Source organism: Fomitopsis serialis (genome assembly GCF_022376445.1).
Source record: "Fomitopsis serialis strain Sig1Antser10 chromosome Unknown B0H18scaffold_24, whole genome shotgun sequence".
Taxonomy (NCBI): Eukaryota; Fungi; Basidiomycota; class Agaricomycetes; order Polyporales; family Fomitopsidaceae; genus Fomitopsis; species Fomitopsis serialis.
Window position 1 is genome coordinate 351549 of NW_025954984.1, and position 17265 is coordinate 368813.

General features: G+C 57.2%; 6 protein-coding genes across 6 annotated transcripts; 3 read left to right on the forward strand and 3 right to left on the reverse strand.

Annotated features, from left to right (window-relative positions):
• Positions 1 to 384: 384 nt before the first annotated feature.
• On the reverse strand, positions 385 to 1275 carry B0H18DRAFT_1001041 (uncharacterized protein). Its single transcript, XM_048028270.1, has 4 exons — positions 1036 to 1275; positions 888 to 981; positions 752 to 830; positions 385 to 702 (listed from the first exon to the last, which is right to left on the reverse strand). Exons 1-4 carry the CDS (start codon positions 1051 to 1053, stop codon positions 687 to 689), a joined length of 207 nt encoding a protein of 68 aa, XP_047894788.1. The 5' UTR covers positions 1054 to 1275; the 3' UTR covers positions 385 to 686.
• Positions 1276 to 3973: 2698 nt separating this feature from the next.
• Positions 3974 to 6275, forward strand: B0H18DRAFT_1001052 (uncharacterized protein). Its single transcript, XM_048028271.1, has 9 exons — positions 3974 to 4116; positions 4177 to 4935; positions 5006 to 5107; positions 5160 to 5262; positions 5315 to 5490; positions 5540 to 5567; positions 5654 to 5708; positions 5766 to 5785; positions 5857 to 6275. Exons 1-9 carry the CDS (start codon positions 4100 to 4102, stop codon positions 5965 to 5967), a joined length of 1371 nt encoding a protein of 456 aa, XP_047894789.1. The 5' UTR covers positions 3974 to 4099; the 3' UTR covers positions 5968 to 6275.
• Positions 6276 to 6845: 570 nt separating this feature from the next.
• B0H18DRAFT_1118054 (tripeptidyl peptidase A) lies at positions 6846 to 9345 on the forward strand (the record flags this gene model as incomplete). Its single annotated transcript, XM_048033706.1, has 14 exons — positions 6846 to 7060; positions 7129 to 7204; positions 7235 to 7330; positions 7383 to 7818; positions 7872 to 7922; positions 7986 to 8107; positions 8164 to 8239; positions 8292 to 8339; positions 8394 to 8538; positions 8594 to 8669; positions 8722 to 8804; positions 8861 to 8870; positions 8933 to 9193; positions 9244 to 9345. The coding sequence occupies 14 exons, from the start codon at positions 6846 to 6848 to the stop codon at positions 9343 to 9345; spliced, it is 1797 nt and encodes a 598-aa protein (XP_047894790.1).
• A 119-nt stretch (positions 9346 to 9464) lies between these two features.
• On the reverse strand, positions 9465 to 11828 carry B0H18DRAFT_256644 (actin-domain-containing protein). Its single transcript, XM_048037315.1, has 6 exons — positions 11393 to 11828; positions 11231 to 11339; positions 11076 to 11183; positions 10345 to 11022; positions 9959 to 10293; positions 9465 to 9905 (listed from the first exon to the last, which is right to left on the reverse strand). The coding sequence occupies exons 1-6, from the start codon at positions 11749 to 11751 to the stop codon at positions 9677 to 9679; spliced, it is 1818 nt and encodes a 605-aa protein (XP_047894791.1). The 5' UTR covers positions 11752 to 11828; the 3' UTR covers positions 9465 to 9676.
• Positions 11829 to 12290: 462 nt separating this feature from the next.
• On the reverse strand, positions 12291 to 14953 carry B0H18DRAFT_1084548 (uncharacterized protein; the record flags this gene model as incomplete). Its single annotated transcript, XM_048031802.1, has 8 exons — positions 12291 to 12856; positions 12941 to 13097; positions 13118 to 13860; positions 13882 to 14366; positions 14420 to 14636; positions 14691 to 14763; positions 14821 to 14865; positions 14918 to 14953. 8 exons carry the CDS (start codon positions 14951 to 14953, stop codon positions 12291 to 12293), a joined length of 2322 nt encoding a protein of 773 aa, XP_047894792.1.
• B0H18DRAFT_1103844 (uncharacterized protein) lies at positions 14919 to 17008 on the forward strand (the record flags this gene model as incomplete). The annotated part of the gene is made up of 6 exons (XM_048032594.1): positions 14919 to 14996; positions 15093 to 15283; positions 15465 to 15977; positions 16173 to 16292; positions 16361 to 16813; positions 16868 to 17008. 5 exons carry the CDS (start codon positions 14919 to 14921, stop codon positions 16716 to 16718), a joined length of 1260 nt encoding a protein of 419 aa, XP_047894793.1. The 3' UTR covers positions 16719 to 16813; positions 16868 to 17008.
• Positions 17009 to 17265: the final 257 nt, after the last annotated feature.

The window sequence follows — 17265 nt, forward strand, 5'->3', positions numbered from 1 at the left end:
TGAGAGGATGCCCACACTCACCGCCCAGCCGATTGGATTGAGGAGACTCAGAGACCGCAGTGGTGACCCTCAGCAAGATAACTGACCACCCTTATCTTCGTCTGCGCCGGGGGCATTCGCCCAAGTCCCAGGAGCAGGTGGGCATGGGACACGGCCCTAAAGCCGATCGGACGCTGCCACGGATCGTCAGTCAAGCAAGTCGCCTGAAGCGCATGCTGTAAGTCCCACACTCGCAGTGCTCCAAGATTGCTAGGCTCTTGACCACAATCAAGATTGTGCTTTCCAGGAACGAGAGCGATGAAGGGAGTGGCACTCAAATCACGATCCGAGCGTGTTTGTCAGGCACCATATGCTTGGCTTTACATCTCAGTTGAGATCAGCGAAGCAACTGCAATAAAGATCATTATAATGACTAGGAATGCAATATGTACTTCAGTATACGTAGGGTCAAGAGCATGATATGTAGGGACTAGATTACTGTTCATTAGTATGTTGTCGATGCTAGGAGGAGTCCTTGACTAGGGGATTAGGGTAGAGTATGACGAGACTACAGCTACACGGGACCGCAGTCGATGCAGTCAGAATGGCGAACGAAACAACATGGACAGCAAGAAAACGGAGAGCGAGGGAACGGATGACCAAACCAAGCGGGCTGGGGTTATTGTTACAGCCGGCGCAGACCAAAATTATTTCTGCGATGCTCTGGACGGGAACTCAGGTCTGGTGGCGCGCAAGCAGCAAACCGACTTACACAGGAACATATGAACACGCAATGCCGCGTTTGTTACAGTTGGCACAGATTGGTCGGCCATCGCACTTCATCTTGCGACCTGGCGGGGTCAGGGTAGTGAATAATCAAAAGACAGCGATCATTCACAACAACATACCTCGACAAAACTGGCATGCCATAGGCGTCCGGCGCGGCGTACGAGGGGAGTAGGATTCTCCCTCGGAGTCGTCACTGCGTTCGCCCCTACGAGACTGCAGAACGAGCTTACTACGAGTGATCCGATCCTCTAACCGAATATAGCGCACCTGATCGCGTTCGGACATGGTCTATCCAGAAGTAATGGGAAAATAGGTGAAGGAATGTTCCGGTTTAGAGTAGTTAGTTATGAGGCGGGGCTTGACGCAGGCCGCACCGCGAGCCGGTCTTTTATACGACGCCATTGCCAATTTCGTTTCGATCGACCGCGAAGAGTGGTGGGGTGCCCGCCACGTTTCTATGTAACCATCTCGGCACCGCGAACCCCAGCAGCAACGCCGCGACCTTGGGACGCCAAAGAAAGACTGACAATTGTCACCGAGTCCAGACGCGTTTCAGCTGCGCCCATTCATAGCAGATAGCGCCCAGAAGGGCAAGGTGCCAACCGACTCATTTGACTAACACGGCGTGAAGAAGTCATGAACTCACGAGTACTACAGGGTCGCGACACTAACCTTTTCCAGTATCCCTCTGCAGCCCTCCCGATTTGCCGGAAAGCCACGAGCTGGCGTAAACGGGAGATCTGCTCCGCTGAGATTGCCGGCTACGTTCCGCCGACCCACAAAGGTTCCAGTCATTGGCAAATGATCCTCTAACCTGCGAACTATTCTAATTCCAAACGCCGGCGAAAATGCCTAGCGAAGGCCTCGAAACTCTGCTAACACCGCCTCACATTATTATGGAATACGGGGATGTCGTCATGTAACTGCGACACTGTACCCGGAGTGCGGTGAGCTGCAAGCAACCTGCAAGCCGTTTGAGCCCCCGGAGCCCGCTTGCGGTCGTCACCTGGATACGTCTGTCGCTGTGTCCGCCGACTTGATTGTGAAACGCAGGAGAAAACAGCTAGTCCGAACTTCTCGCAAGATGCATGACGCAGACAAAACCGCGACGGCAAGCGTTAGGGTATAATCTGAGATTAGCTGTCACTTGAAGGCCCGCGAAACAGCCCAGAAGCAGGTCTAGGGAGGCGAATACATACCTTCGGCTACCCGCGGCCTCTCGGCATCCAAGCTGTGCAAGAGCGCCGACGGCGGGAGAACCCTTATCAAATCGGTATGATCTGTGGCACCCGGGTGGGCGGTGCAACCGGTGTTCGCGAGTCGCGACCAAACCGAGAGTGCGCGCGGCACGTAGCGTCGGGACTGCCATGCCCGCCGCACGCCGTGTCAGAAAGACAGCAACAGGACGCAGGACGAACCACAGGCTGCGCCATACACGTGGAATCCAGACACGAGAATGCGCATGGAGACCATATGTTGCCAGGAGGGATGGCATCTCCTCGGACATTGTTGATAACCAGCACATGGAGGGCTCGGGCTCGCCTCAACAGTACAAATGCATGACATAATGGCAAAGTCAGTAAAGCGTCGCGGTGTCGCAGCAACCCTCAATGGAGCACGGGGGAGAGGACGCACGATTCTCGGTGACCCAGTCCGTTCACTTGACGGAGTGAGACTACTGGAGACTACGCCGTCGCCACTAGCCATCAATGCAGGCTCTAGGCAGGTTATGTCCTGGTGAGTCAGGTCAGCCCCCAAGCCAGGCCTTGTTTGGCGAGTTAGGTTCGAATGACAGAACGCGCATGAATCGGATGAACCAACTGTATAATATTACATATGTGCAAGTGTTCATTTGAGCCCGTACTCACCCGCGGAGCACAGTCGAAACCGAGATCCGTTCCCAAACCAGAGAGTACAGATCGTTGGCTAGCTCGTGAGCGGTCTAGGTGCAAGGGCTTACCGAGTCAGTCGTCAACCAGATATTACTGAGATCAGAGTTGCATGACACTCGTTGTCATCCGCAGCCGTCACGAAGTACGTATCGGATTGCCCGGTGCCCAATTGAAATGCTTACCGCATCGTGAACGGACGTCTCCAGCCTGAGCGATTACCGCAATCTTCCGCGTTAGAGTTCAACACGTACCCCAAGTATAGCCAACTATCCACACAACAACGGCAAAAGCCAGGCCCATCCTTTCCAGAATGAGACTCGCCCTGTCCACACAAGTCCAAGTCCGGCCGCACCGGCATGCCATGATCCAGTAGACCGCGGAAACAGAACGCGCCCGGCTCCCGCGAGCGCGAGGGCAGTGGCAACTGTCAAATGTGATCGGGATGAGCTAGATTTGCTCCGGAGCAATAAGCTTGCCGCATCATGCATACCTCCGACAGATAGAAGGGCCGCCGTCGTACGCCACCTATACAGTGCGCATCGCTCAAGCTAGTAGCTATGACCTGCGCGAGTTAGAGCGCGAAATGTGTCCTTTCAAATGTCATAAGAACGGGACGAGAGCGTTCCTGTCATGTCATGAACGCCTGCGTAGAAGTGATTGTATCACCATATCAATGATCTGCGTCCCGCAGCCGTGTACCCCTCAAATACACGGCCATAGTACTTCTGCCAACACCCTTGATACTCAAGGGTAGACGAAGGCATAGACTGCGGGAGAAGTGCGAAACAGTAGGGAGTATCTCTGACACATACTGCATCATCGTCATCCTGTCGTAAATCACCGGCATGGAACGGGACCGGGACAGCTTCGCATTCAGACGGGAGCAGCGGAGACAGCACTCGGCTCCCTACGATGGTCCCAGAGCTTGACTCCCACAAGACGGCGCAGCTGGATCGCTCTGGAGGAAAGAACTATGAAGTACGACAGCATCCTTGCGCGAGCTTTGCGCACCTACTTCAACATGATAGTCCGCTCCGGCGATTTCGTTTCGGGAGGCGGGTGCCAGTCCAGGCCACAGCCGTACTCCTGGGAAAGCTTTTGACCGCAATATTTCCTTCCTGTGAAGCAGATAAGGGTCCTTCAGATGTGAGTGGGGACGGCAGTAAACATTTGAGGGCACTGGTAGAATAGAGGAACTCAGCAAGTTGGAACTTGAACGCGAGCAGCGGGCAAACGGCCGTGACAGGCGCGTGACAGTCACGTACAGTACGCGGCATGATCACGAGATGGGTCACGTCTGAACGGCGCGTCGCGTCGAACTCGTCGTGTTGGCGTCGCGTCCCTCTTGTCCAGCACGTTGCCGGTGATTCTACTCATCCTGCTGCTATAGTCGGCCGGCTTTATACCTGCTGAAATACCTCTACCTCTAACGGACTATCATGGCATTCTCTGGCGGGTGAGGAAGAGTTGCTTTGAGCTCCAGCATCATGATCGACTGAGCCACAGCCGCATGCAGCTCCTCAATCTTTGGTGCAAAGCCAGCTAATCAGACTGGATTCGGGCAACCCAATACATCAAATACTCAAGGATCCTTGTTTGGTAATGCCAACGCCAACCCACAGCCGCAAACGCAGAATATAGGCCTGTTTGGCTCGCAGCCCCAGACGCAGAACCAAGCTCCTGCAGCAGGGAACTCTCTCTTTGGGACGCCACTAGGCCAGAACCCAAACCAGCAGCAGGGACAGAACCAACCTGCACAGGGCACGTCCTTGTTTGGAAGTGGCAACTTTGGGCAGGCGCAGCAACCAGCGCAACAAGGGGGTCAGTCGACGGGGCTGTTCGGGCAGACGAATACACAGCAGCAAGCACCGTCCATCGGTCTGTTCGGACAATCAAATACGAACACAGCGCAGCCAGCGCCTTCAGGAGGCATGTTCGGACAGCCGAACGCGAATCCTCAGCAGCAAGCTCCGTCGGGAGGCCTCTTCGGACAACCTTCAACGAATACACAGCAGGGTAGCACGCTGGGTTCGTCCCTATTCGGCAACACTCAGAATCAGCAGAACAACCAACCTCAACAACAACAAAGCTCCTTTCTCGGCGGCTTTGGTTCAAGTACCACTGGCCCGACGCTAGGTCAATCGACAGGACTGGGTGCGTTCGGCGGTACGAAACCTGGTGGTGGCTTTAGTGCATCTACATTAGGTACATTTACTTTGATTACGAATACGCCAGCTGAAAACTCACTGTCTTCGAAACTGGCTGCTAAAGGAACGTAAGTCCCGAGCGTCACTCGCCTTGGCTTCCGTCCGCCACGAGACTATTGATGACCTCCGCCTTTGCAGATCTTTGTCAACAGCTCAGGCACCTGGCCAGCCTCCTTTTACGAAATCAACGAAGTTTAACGACTTGCCTGATAACGTAAAGAGAACATTCGAACAAATTGAGTAAGTGTCTATTCGTCCCTCAAATAACGACAATCTTGAACGTCCTCTGCAGTACGTTCATACAGGGTCGGGTGCAGATCAGCAATGACTTGAAGCAACGGAAGCTGGGCGAGGAGACCACGAAGGGCCAGGACGATGTTCGCGCGGTGCACAAAGTGAGTGACTCAGTATGTCTATCGCCACACTCGTCTGAGTGATATCACATAGGAACTCGTTAATGCTATCACGACTCTCCATTCCGACGTCATGCACATGCGAGACTTGAAGGCGAAGGTGAATCAAACCGTGCAGGATACCATCGTCGCAACACACCTCGTCGATGGCTTCCGCAATCCGCAACAATACGGCGCCTACCTGAAGAGCCACGCGAACTTCCCAATGGAGTGCGTGTTCGTTCTTGTTTCAGCATTGATACTCAACGTCGCGTTGTAGATTCTTCATGCGTGTGACAGAACAGATGGTCGAACGCCTGCGTGGTACAAATCAACCATTGAGGTATGTCTCCGGTCTCCGGGCGAACGCTTGCGTAATATAACACCGCCCTAGCAAATTGAGCGGAAACTGTCGTCTGCCGCCGCGCAATCACAACAGACCCCACAGTGTACGTACCTCGGCGTCTCCCTCTTCGTCGGCAATACTGAGGCTGCGTGCCTTCCAGCTATCACCTCTACGCTAGAGGTGCAGCATGCAACATTCATCGCTCTCGCCAGCAAGACGGCAGCCCTGAACACGGAGCTGCAGAAGATAAGATGCTCTACACCCAGTTGTGGCGCGCGAAGACGGGCAGCATGCGTGATCCGTTCAATGAGCTCGACAGAGGTAGCACCGCCGACTTCGGGTTGGAGAGCATCCACGCGTGAGATTGGATTGAATTGGGAGGCGGCTTCCGCAGTATTGTATTGGTATTCACGAGCACTCCTCGAGGATTTCTCACTCTGCCCGGACTCCCGCAGTGACTCCAGTCATAGTGCGGCACAGATCTCCTGCAATGTTGAGGTCTCTCGGACGCCGGTGTTCGCGGATCAGACCTTGGAATATCGATTGGACCGAGAACAGACGCATCGTTCAAACGCGGAGCCCCACTGGCAGTCGCCCGTCCTTGTCGGAGATACTTATTACATACCGATGCCCAGCATATGCAAGTCTTACTTGAACATTCCAAGAGTGGGGGACACTATGCAAGTGATTGCCTCTGTCCGAACGACAACATATATCGACGATCCGGAAACACCAATGCGGTCAGTGCGCTACACTGACCGCCGCCCGATGTCGGGTTTTCTATCGCACGATGCCCGAGTAAGTATCTACATCACCAATGAGACGCACGGTGCCTGAGACGATGCGAGCCTGGACAATAGGCGCTATCTTGGCTTGGATCTGGCAAATATGGCGTCCTTGGCTGGATCAGGAATTATTCCCCATGACATTGTCCCGGGGTGCGGTAGTCGAACGAAAGGGGATCTAGGAGCACATTCAACGAAAGACTCAGGCTCTCGTTCGCAATGTGCGTCCGTCTGCTTGCTACGGTATACAGGCGATGCCTGAACAGGTGTCAGTCACACTACAAGTTGTGAATGATGTATTTTTGAGCCATCACATGGCGCGAACAAGGCGCGTATCCAACGCGTATCTGGCGTTCCGTAACCCGCTGTGAGATACATCAGTCAATGGCCAGTATATATAGGCGCATGGCAATAGCATGACCCTTACCCGGGCCTCTCTGCTCAGACTCGCCAGGATGAAGTCGATGGGACTGTTCTTCGGGCTCCTCGCCGCCGCCGGTGTTGCCGCTGCGCCGGGCAAGGACTACGAACACAAGGTCAAGGAAACCATCGCACCTCCCAGGGGATGGACCAGAGTCAAGCCGGCTCCTGCCGATCACTTCCTCGACCTTCGTATTGGTCTGCCGCAGCGCAACTTCCCGCTGCTTGAGCAACACCTGTATGAGATTAGGTTCGTAGCCAGGCTATGACAGTAAAGGCTAGTAGCTGAATCAACGACCATCGGCCGGTGCTCATCAGCGATCCCTTCCATGAGCGCTACGGTGCTCACCTCTCGAAAGCGGAGTCGAGGCTCTGGTTGCGCCTCACGAAGAGAGTGTAGACGCAGTCACGAATGGCTCGCAAGCTATGGTTTTGCATCGCACGAACTGTCCGCTCGCCTGCTGGTGACTGGGTCAAGGTCCGAGTCCCGGTTAGCCTTGCGGAGGACATGCTGGAGACGGTGAACTTGGTCGCGTCCTCTTATATGTTCGCTGACAGGAATACGTGTACAGGAATATCACGTCTGGCAACACGAAGAGAGCGGGGATGCTGTCGTCCGCACGACGTCTTACAGCCTGCCTGAGCACCTGCACGTGCACATCGACGTTGTCCAGCCCACGACGACATTCGCTCGCATGAAGGGCATGAGGGCGACTTACCGCTTCGCAGACGAGGACGTGCAGGTCGCCGACACTGCAGAGTCTACCATCCCGATCCCTTCGGCTTACAATGGGCAGGTCAACGCGAGCTGCAATGCGTCGATCACGCCTACTTGTCTCCGCGAGCTCTACAACATCGGCGACTACACTCCCCAGGCCGCTGACGTGAACAAGATTGCTTGTACCGGCTATCTCGAGGAGTACGCTAACTTCGAGGACTACAATGACTTCAACGCCAAGTACCTCCCGGAGGCCATCAACTCGACGTTCGACGTCATCTACATTAACAGTCAGTACTCACGATTCACTACATGCGTCAACACTGATACTGTTCATCCACAGACGGAAGTAACGATCAGAGCCTTGACGATGCGGGCGTCGAGGCGAACCTCGGTACGGCTCTCTGGCAGCCGTAGTGAATCTGGTCATCTCACTATCAAGCCGCTTGATTATTAGACACCCAGTATGCCTTCGGTCTGTCATACCCGACGCCGGGTACATTCTACACTACGGGTGGAAGCCCTCCCTTCATCCCGGACGACATCACGACCACCGACTCTAACGAACCATATATAGACGTACGCTCTACCATTGGACTTGAGACGATGTACCTTCAGTGATGGCTCTTCTCCAGTGGCTCGCCTACATACAAAGTGATCCTAGTCCGCCGCAGACAATCTCCACTAGCTACGGCGATAACGAGCAGACTGGTAAATATCGACGGAACTCTGCTGGGATGTTTTTGCTGAGGCTGCTGTCTAGTTCCATACAGCTATGCGACGCGTGTCTGCCAAGAATTTGCTCAGCTGAGTATGTCGGATACAGTGTGGCCGATGAACGTCGCGTTTAACTGATCCTTTGTAGGTGCTCGTGGTGTCTCGCTCATATTCAGCTCCGGTGACGACGGCGTCGGCGACGGGGACTCAAATCCGGCCACTCAGCAGTGCTTCACGAACAACGGCCTTAACAAGACGGAGTTCGTTCCGGCGTTCCCTGCCAGTTGTCCATAGTGCGTACGGCGCGTGCATACAACGATCCTGGAACTGATGCTATATGACCGCCAGCGTCACTGCCGTAGGCGCGACTTGGTACATCCCGGAAGAGACGTACCGCATCTCGGGTGGCGGTTTCAGCAACTACGTAAGCCAATCCCCGGGTTGCGTATGCCTAGCTGAAGTTATCACTCGTATAGTTCCCCCGGCCCTTGTACCAGGATGTGGCTGTTCCCCCTTACCTGAAGAACCTGGGGGACACCTACAAGGGTCTCTATAACACGTAAGCCCACGATTCCCTCTTCCGCTGAGAACGACGGCTCACAATTTGTCCGCTAGTTCTGGCCGTGTAAGTCTTGCCATGCTCCGTACTACCCACTTGTCCCAGTGACCTGACCAATTCCCGTACAGGCCTACCCTGACGTCGCGGCGCAAGGCCAGTGGTTTTGGATCTTCAGCGGTGGCGAAAACTTCCGCATCGGCGGTACCTCAGCCGCGGCGCCCACCGTCGGCGGCATCGTGTCGCTCATCAACGACGCTCGCCTCGCGAAGGGCCTCCCCACGCTCGGCTTCCTGAACCCGCTCATCTACGCGATCGGCGCGATTGTCCCGGATGCGTTCAATGACATCGTCGGGGGGAGCAACCCTGGCTGTGGTACTGAAGGCTTCACCGTACGTCACCATCGGGTTCTTCACGAAGCATATTTCTGACCTGCTCGTAGGCTGAGGTCGGCTGGGACCCCGTCACTGGCTTCGGCACGCCGAACTTTGGCAAGCTGAAGGACATTGCTGTCGGCGACATTGGCGGTCTTCTAGATTTTTAGAGACGAGAAACTAACACCTGCACATAAACTATGTTCATCGTATATACACTTGGTTCACTTAATCAAACGGACCTAGGGGTACGTGGGACCGCGCACGTAGTACACAGTATATGGACCATAGACGCATGTACACTGCTTATTGTGCACAAGCAACAGTGCAATGTGATGCAAAGTGCTAATACCAAGGCCCCCAGTACGTGAGGGCCACTCCCTAGAATGCCATCACGTACGAATGGACGAATGAACGCCAGACACCATAAACGCTTTCACAAATCAGCGTAAGAGCACATCACATACAACAAGCCATACCGTATCTCCATAGGAAAGAGCATCATGCACCAACTTCCGTCTGAAGGGTGATTATCGTAGGCGCAGGCTGTGGTCGAGGAGCCGGGGGCGCGCCGACTGGGAGCGGTGTGCGTGTCCAGTCCGGCAGGACATTCCTCGGTGACCGTGAGGTATCGACGATGCCCTCCATACCGTCATCTTCGCCTTCCGGTTGGACGTCCGCCTCGTCCCATCGCTCTCTCGCCACCTCGACACCACCAGTCTTCAGAGCCCTATATTGCATGTCGGTCAGTACAGCAGCGACTCACACGTTAAAAAGACAGACCCGGCCAGGGATCCTCCGACCCATGCCATCGTAGCTGGTGTAAAGGCAGGCGCCCTGCCAGCGTTCGTGACGAAACTCGTGGACGTCGGCGGTGGCGGAGATGGATTGTTCAAGATAGCGAAGTACGGGAGCAGTGGACGGAGCGGGGCATAGCGGTCGTATGGATCGGGTCGGGGTCGCCCAGGGCGGCTTGGAGGGCGGGTAGACGTTGGCGCGGACGAATTTATTGCGCGGACGAGCTCCGCTTGGAGACGAGGGATGAACCCTGGTAGCATGGGTGTGCCTCCAACGACCAGGATGGTGGATGCAAGCGTCTTGCGGAGATCGACGGGCACCTATGAGAGTATAGGTTAGTCAAGCAGACTTTCAGCTCGGAGGGGTATCACCTTCAAGAGAGAATCAAGGATGACCTCCGCCATACTGCTCTCGTCGACGTCACCACCCTCAAAGAGCACTTCCGCCCCACGTTCCCTGATCCAGCCTGGTATGATGAGTGTGCCTTTGCCTGTGCCTACTTGCTGGTCCTTAGGCGGGTCAACTTGCATGTGCAAGTCCGTCGCCGTAGAATGCCGCTTATACATCTCCGCAAGGGCCTGCAAATGCGTCTCTCCAGGACGCGGGCCGTCTGGATGAACTTGCGACCGAGAGACCACCGAAAACCCCGAGGATGCCGCGTAGTTACTGTCCATCTCCGACGCAGAGACACGAGAGAACTCGGACTCAGACATCGAGGCGGGGTCGCTGGAAGGGGGAAGGTCGTGTTCGAACGAGTCGTCGCCTGAGGGCGACATGACCCGCCCGGCACCGCCGTCAGAGAAATCCAGGGACTCGCCGACCAGACAACAGCGCGTCTTTATCTCCTCTATGATCGCACCGGTGAGCACTTCCTCGGGCACGCGCATAGAGCGGGTAGCGGCAGGTATGTTAGCGGCGCCGCTTAGAGAGGTCAACGGTGGAATGTAAGTGCCAAACAGTAGAAGCAGTGCTCGGATGTGTGATGACAAGCGCATGCCTGCCAGAGGAGTTGTTCGCAGATGAGGAAACAATGGTCTGGAGGAAAATATCTGCGCGGGACAAAGGTCCGAGCCTGGAGGGGTAACATAGCAGACACACTCACTGGAAGGACGGTAGACTCAAGGTGGCCACAATCGAGGACAAGACCTGTGATCCTGCCTGCTGCAAGTAGCGAGAGGAGATGACTTGAAGCAAACGAGATAGACGGAACCTGACACCGTCATGAACTGTGCATCATACTGAGATTTTCAGTCTTACCTGCAGATTATCGAATAGTATTCGAGCAATGATGTCTTTGATGTGCAGCGGTAGCAGTGGATGCTCCACCAATATCACTTTGCGCGACTTAGGGTCGGTCATGAGTGAGCTTTGCCACTGCTTCAGTACACGAGAAATAGTTCAGTCACGATGGACACGCACTCGTGGAACACGGCGCGTAGCCGGTCCTGCAATCTTGCTTCAAGCATCTTGTCCTCGCCTTCCCGTTCGGCAGGTTTGGTGGCACGGTTGAGAGTCCAAAGCGAGGAACCATGCTCCTCAGCAGTGAAGACGTCCCTCGGTTTGCCCTCTCCACTGAATCCCACCTTCCAAAGGCGCGACCCAGGATCAATAACTATCCTGTCTTCGGTTCCATACAATGAGTGTCTCCGGGTCGTCTGATAGTGCGGAGAGGATTGAACGATGTGCGACGTTGCTACCCGCGTCGTTTGGGGGGTGGTGGGCACATTGCCGGAGTCATGGCTAGCTAGCCTTCTCGGAGTCGCCGTGACGGTAGACATTGTGTTGACGACCTCCAGTGAGCAACGAGGACTGCTATCGCCAAGCAGAGGCGAGGGTCGAAGGCAGCGGGCAAGTAAGCGACCTGTATGCACTGTCACTGCAGCCACCGACGCGTGTTGCCTGAGCGCTAACGCGATCGTGGCCTCCTCACTCCATTTCGCATTGACATTCACCTGCTCCGATGCACATATATCGAGATAACGAATCTATTCTGCCTCTCTCTCCTACAATCTATGTACACGATACTTTTATCAATATCCAGCAGAACCCATCTCGGGAATAGTCCCAGGGACACAAACAATATTAGCCTACACACAACAACACCGTAACCAGATAATAACGAGACACAACAAATGCCCACAATCAAGCAATACAGGCAACGAAGATCGAAGGGGTAACTGGGGTCGCCGTAAACAGGAAGGTCGAAGTACAAGCGGTCGTCATCATGAGGGGTCGTGAATGTCAAGAGTCAATGAGAACAGAGAGAGATTGGACGTGAGATGGAGCTAACCATGCAATAAGGAGTGGGAATGTTGCTTCACGGTCTTGATTTGAATATCCTTACAGCGAGCTTCGAGGACGCGCCGGCGACAGCGGTGTGCCACTCCTCCTCCGAAGAGACGATCCGCAGCGGCTCGGCCGCCTCGCTCGCGAGAATGGGCGTCGAGTTCGAGCGCACCCGGCCGCGCTCATGCGCTAGCCGCGCGCGCTCGCTGGCGGGGACGTAGCCGATGACGAAAGAATCAGGAAGCTCCACGCCTTCCTGCTTCGCGAACTTGCTCTGGATGCGCTCGCGCACGGCCAGGAACGGCGCCGTCTGCACCACGCGGACGAGCACGATGAGCGAGTCGTCGAGCATCGCCTTGATCGTGAGCGTGTCGGGGCCGGTCGGGCTGCCCACAGAGGAGACAGCCCCGTGTGTCGCGGGGATGGGGCTGGCGGAAGAGACGGAGATGCGCGGGTTGGGGGAGTTCGGGGCGGACCATGGGAGGTGGAACTGCCCTGGCGGGCGGTCTTGGAATGGCTTAGGGAATCGCTCGGGCGCCACGACTTGTCTAGTCGGCTGCTGGTATTTGGAATGTTCAGAAAGATGGACGGCTGAATCTACAAAAGACGGTGCGCGCAGTGCAGGATCTACGGGGAGATGTCAACGCTCGCTTTCCCTGCAAGTGACCCGCATCGACTCACCATAAAAGTACGCGTCGATGACATCGTCCGGCTGTTCGTACTCATACACGTCGTCTGCGGAGATAGGGCCGCCCGAGAGCGCGCTTGGCGTTCTCCGCGACCCAGTGCTCTTCGAGCGCTTCACGCTCCCTCCATTCGAGGGGGCGACATCGCTCGCCTCGGCAACACCGCGTCCACCGAGAATCCCGACACCAACGAGTTCATCGTCGCGACGGACGCGCGGTGGTCAAGGCCATGGCCCTGCGACGAGCCCTGCGAGTAGAGCGACCCAGACGAGTCCGTGTCCAGCGACAGACACGACTCGCGCGGGAGGCTCGTGGAGATGGTCGCGATGCTCGCCTCGGAGGCGACCGAGCTGCGCCAGCTCGAGACCCCAGAGATCTCCGAGAACATCGAGAGCGCGACGGACGACGGCCGCGAGGAGCTGAGGATCGTGTGCCGGGGCGACTCCGCCACGCCGCCCTCGCCGTCGGCATCGGCGCCCTCCTCAGGGGTCGGCGAGAACACGACGCAGTTGCGGTTTGTCCGGTCCGGGCACGAATTGTTGCGTGCCCGCCGTATCGGCACGGCGCGCGGCGGCGAGCTCGCGCCGTTGGTGGAGAGACCGCCCATGCCGGCCACAAGTTCCTGGTCCTCCGGGAGGGCCTGCAGGGCGGTGTGCCGTTCGTGGGCTTGGCCGGTCGTGGCCGCCTCGGCCGGCTGGCCGTCGGGCAGGAAGACGATAGGCATCTCGTCGAGGCCCATCTTCGACTCGTGCCTGCTTTGGCTTTGGCTGCGCTTGAAGCGCACGGACGATATCGAGCGGCGGCCGGTTGATGTCTCGTCGTCCGAGAACGATGCGTAGGGCTGCGGCGTGAGCGAGCCGCGATGGGAGATGGAGAACTGCATCGCTGTCGGCGTCGGCGTGACTGGGGATTGCGCTGGGGAGAGAGCACTCGTACTGGACGACGCAGTCGAATCGTATGGTGCGTGCCGTGGTTTAGCGTTCTTCGAGGGTGCCCGCGGGGATTGCGCCGTGGCATGGGTCGCGGCGGAGGGCGAAGGCGGCATCTGCGAGAGGTCGACGCTCGATGGAGAGAAGTACATGGACAGCGTGCTCGGTGCGAGCGAGGACCGAGAGTACAGCGATACCTTGGGCTTCACGCCGTCGCTCGAAGCAGGACGCTGTGCCGCAATCTTGCGGTCGTGGTCCTTGTCCCTCCTCCAGTACCCAAAGAAGTCCCGTACGAGCCTCGTCTCCCTGAGCTCCTTGATCAGTGTCGGCACGTCTGGCCCCCACAGCGCCTCCATCATTGCCCTGAACTCTTTTCCTCGCTGGTCAATCGTGGCCTGGCTCGCCTTGAAGAAGGTGCCCTTCTTCGTGAGCTTCGGGACTACATCATGAATGTGTTTCGCGATGCTGCTCGCCTCCGGGCCGGGCGGCAGGCTCTCGAACGACGCCGCCTGGTCAGAGTGGATGTACACACCGTTCTTCTTCACGCCCTTGCCGCCGCGAGCCGCTGTCGCTTCTGACGCGCCATCAGCGCGTACTCCGACTCGATGATCTCCTGGAACCACAGGCAGTCCTCCCACCGCCGCCAGATGTCGTACTCCGTGTTCATCGATCCCGATGACTTGGACGACCTGCTCGACTTGTCATCTGGCAGTACCGAGGTGGTGATGGGGTAGATGCGCATGCCATAGCAGTAGCCGCTCCCTGGGGTCGTTGCTGTGAGAAACACAAGCCGGCGGTATGATAAGTGCAACACACCAAACTTTGTTGGGGGTAGTACGTCCACATCGAAGAGAACGGGCGGTGCTCGGCATACTGCACGTTTGTAATTCTGCAACTCCACAATCAGGACACTAGACGGCCGCGATCATGGGCGCGCGTGACGTACGTGCTGCACTGGAGGCCCACCGAGGGATCCGGTGCCAGGGCCCGCCTGCGATGAATGAGCCCGTGTATACGATGGAGAGCATCTGAGGCGCGCTCACCATGAAATCGCCAGCTAACGCAGACGGTATATTCATCCCGGTGACGGAGAAGACGGAGGGCCCTGCAGAAGAGTGGGAGGTGGGACGAGGAGCCAGATTGGCAACCTGTAGATGGCTACTCGGAGAGCAGCCTGAGCCCTGCACTGTGGTATCTTGATCAGGACAAAGCCGGCAGAAGACCCACAGCCGGGTGACTCACCAGGGGAACGTGCGGCGGGGTTGGGTCAAAGACAATAAGGAGGTATCGCGACGCCTCGCGGTCTCACCTGCGCACGCGCGCCCTGTGAGCGATGGTACACCGGGACAGCTGGGCGATGTACGTACGTTCGGCCCTGCGAGCTCGGGGGACGATGGGGCTGCCTGTTGGTGTGTCGCGACCTGGGCGCCGGCTGCGGAGAGAGGGGATATGGTACAGGGATCTGGCGCATGCCCGCTGCTTATTGTCTGTTGCTGGGAGTTCGATTTGGTGTATCATGACTTCCTGTTCTGGGCTAGCGCGAGGAATCACACGGCATCAGGATTCCGTGCAATCGAATAATTATGGCAGGACATTTGCCCCTTGCGAGATCCCTTTCCGGGCGGGCGTGGCATCGATGTCGACGCTGGAGGCGGCTGCGCAGTGCGCCGGGCTGCGAGTCAGGGGCTGCGAGGACGGGGGCGCGTCGACGGGGGGCGTGTGCGCGCTGCCGCCGCGGTTCCCACCGACACATGCACGGCCCACGCAGGGTTCCGGGGCGCACGGTTGCCCCGGCGCCTGTTCCCCACATGCCATTCCCGGCGTCTCTGGCAACCCAAATTGGGGTGCCTGTCGCCATCGGAGATCGATTGGATCGGGGATATGCTCGGCTCGCGTGATGCGCCCGATCGCTCCCTATCGCCCGTTTCGCCGCGCATGCCCCAGCACCGCACCGACGTGCTCTGCTCCCGACCTCGCATCCCCGGCAACAGCTCGTCGCCATCCTCCGCCTCCCGCAGTCACCGACTGCTACCACGTGTTATGGAGTGAGCGGCATCGCAGGCACAGCGACAGCCCGGCGGCGACGCGCGGGTGCACCATTCCGTAAGTGCGCCCACCGCCGTTCGGCAGCGCTCTCCTGTCCTCGGGCACCCCGAATCTTGTGGGATCATCCCCATCCGGACCACCCCTTGTATACAAGGTTGGCAGTTCGACAGCTGACACCGACGCTGAGCAGTGATGTCCTCCCCACTCCCAGCGTGCCTGTGAATGCTGACCAGCGCGGTCCCGAGCGGGCAGTGAAACTCCCAGGGCCGTCCTCGAGGATGTGGCCGGCCACATGAACGCCGACGCAAGTACGCGATGGTACAAACCCCACGATCCTGGTGAACGCGTCCTTGATATAGCACGCAATCGGTGGTCAGATTGAGGTCAGCGACGCGAGCTCGTGTGTCAATGACATATGGTGACATAACCACCTGCGCTAGGCTCCCGGAGATCCCGCGAGCGCGACGCTCCGGTGAGATCGCAGACTTTGGCGTGACTGCCGGACAGACTCTCCAGCCCAGAAGTCCTGGCCTAGCGGGAGACTTCGTCGACAGGAATAGACTGGCCTCCGCGTGCATTCTCCCTCCTCATCGGTCAAGCGTAGGATCATCAGTGGGATCAAGGATCAGGACGAATCCGCCCGAGACTTACCATATTTGTGGGCACGGTAGGTTTGCCCGGAGAGATGGAGCGTTCAGTAGCCACGCGCTCACGGGCTGCTTCTTTTTCATGACCATCGACTCCACATCGGTTTCGAGAACGCGGTCAAGATTCGAGCGGCCGGCGCTGCGATCCTGATCTGAGTTCCCGAGCGCCGAAGGCCTCCGAAGACAGCGTTCAGGTAGCGTAGGCTAGCGTACCAGGTTGATGTACCGTTGACGTTCTCCGGCCCTCTGTATCGCCACCGCATGTCAATACATATGCACGCAGTCAGGCACATTCCTCACTGATAGTGAATTTGAAGTCTGCCCATGAGGCGCTCACCATTGCACGACATGCTGGCGGGCAGCATGGCGACCTCGACGTCCGGTGGCGGCCTATTGTTTAATAAGTCTCCTGCCGCCCACGCAGGGAGCGCTATGGGCGCATCTAGCGCGTCCGAAACTTCGCGAAGTCGCGATGCGGCGCGAAAACGACGAAGGCCGATGATGCGGCGATGTTCTCGACCGAAGCACGACGCCCCGCTGTAATGGAAGACTGGCGCAGGGACGCATTAGGTCATGACGAGGATGATCCTCCGACGCAAAGGCATGCGATAAATGAGATAAATCCTTCCGGGATGCACGTACAAATACAGAGGCATAGAGGTTGAAACAGTGACGCCGATGAAATGTTACAACAGTCG

Bases quoted from the DNA above. Each gene is read 5' to 3' on its own strand.
- B0H18DRAFT_1001041 (XM_048028270.1), bottom strand. The intron at 831-887 runs GTATGTTGTTGT...TGACCCCGCCAG, and splicing joins GGCATGCCAGTTTTGTCGAG to GTCGCAAGATGAAGTGCGAT.
- B0H18DRAFT_1001052 (XM_048028271.1), top strand. The intron at 4,936-5,005 runs GTAAGTCCCGAG...CCGCCTTTGCAG, and splicing joins AAACTGGCTGCTAAAGGAAC to ATCTTTGTCAACAGCTCAGG. The intron at 5,786-5,856 runs GTGCAGCATGCA...GCAGAAGATAAG, and splicing joins CTATCACCTCTACGCTAGAG to ATGCTCTACACCCAGTTGTG.
- B0H18DRAFT_256644 (XM_048037315.1), bottom strand. From the start codon at position 11,751: ATGTCTACCGTCACGGCGACTCCGAGAAGGCTAGCTAGCCATGACTCC. The intron at 11,184-11,230 runs GTAAGACTGAAA...TGACGGTGTCAG, and splicing joins TACTATTCGATAATCTGCAG to GTTCCGTCTATCTCGTTTGC. The intron at 9,906-9,958 runs GTCTGTCTTTTT...CATGCAATATAG, and splicing joins GTCGGAGGATCCCTGGCCGG to GGCTCTGAAGACTGGTGGTG.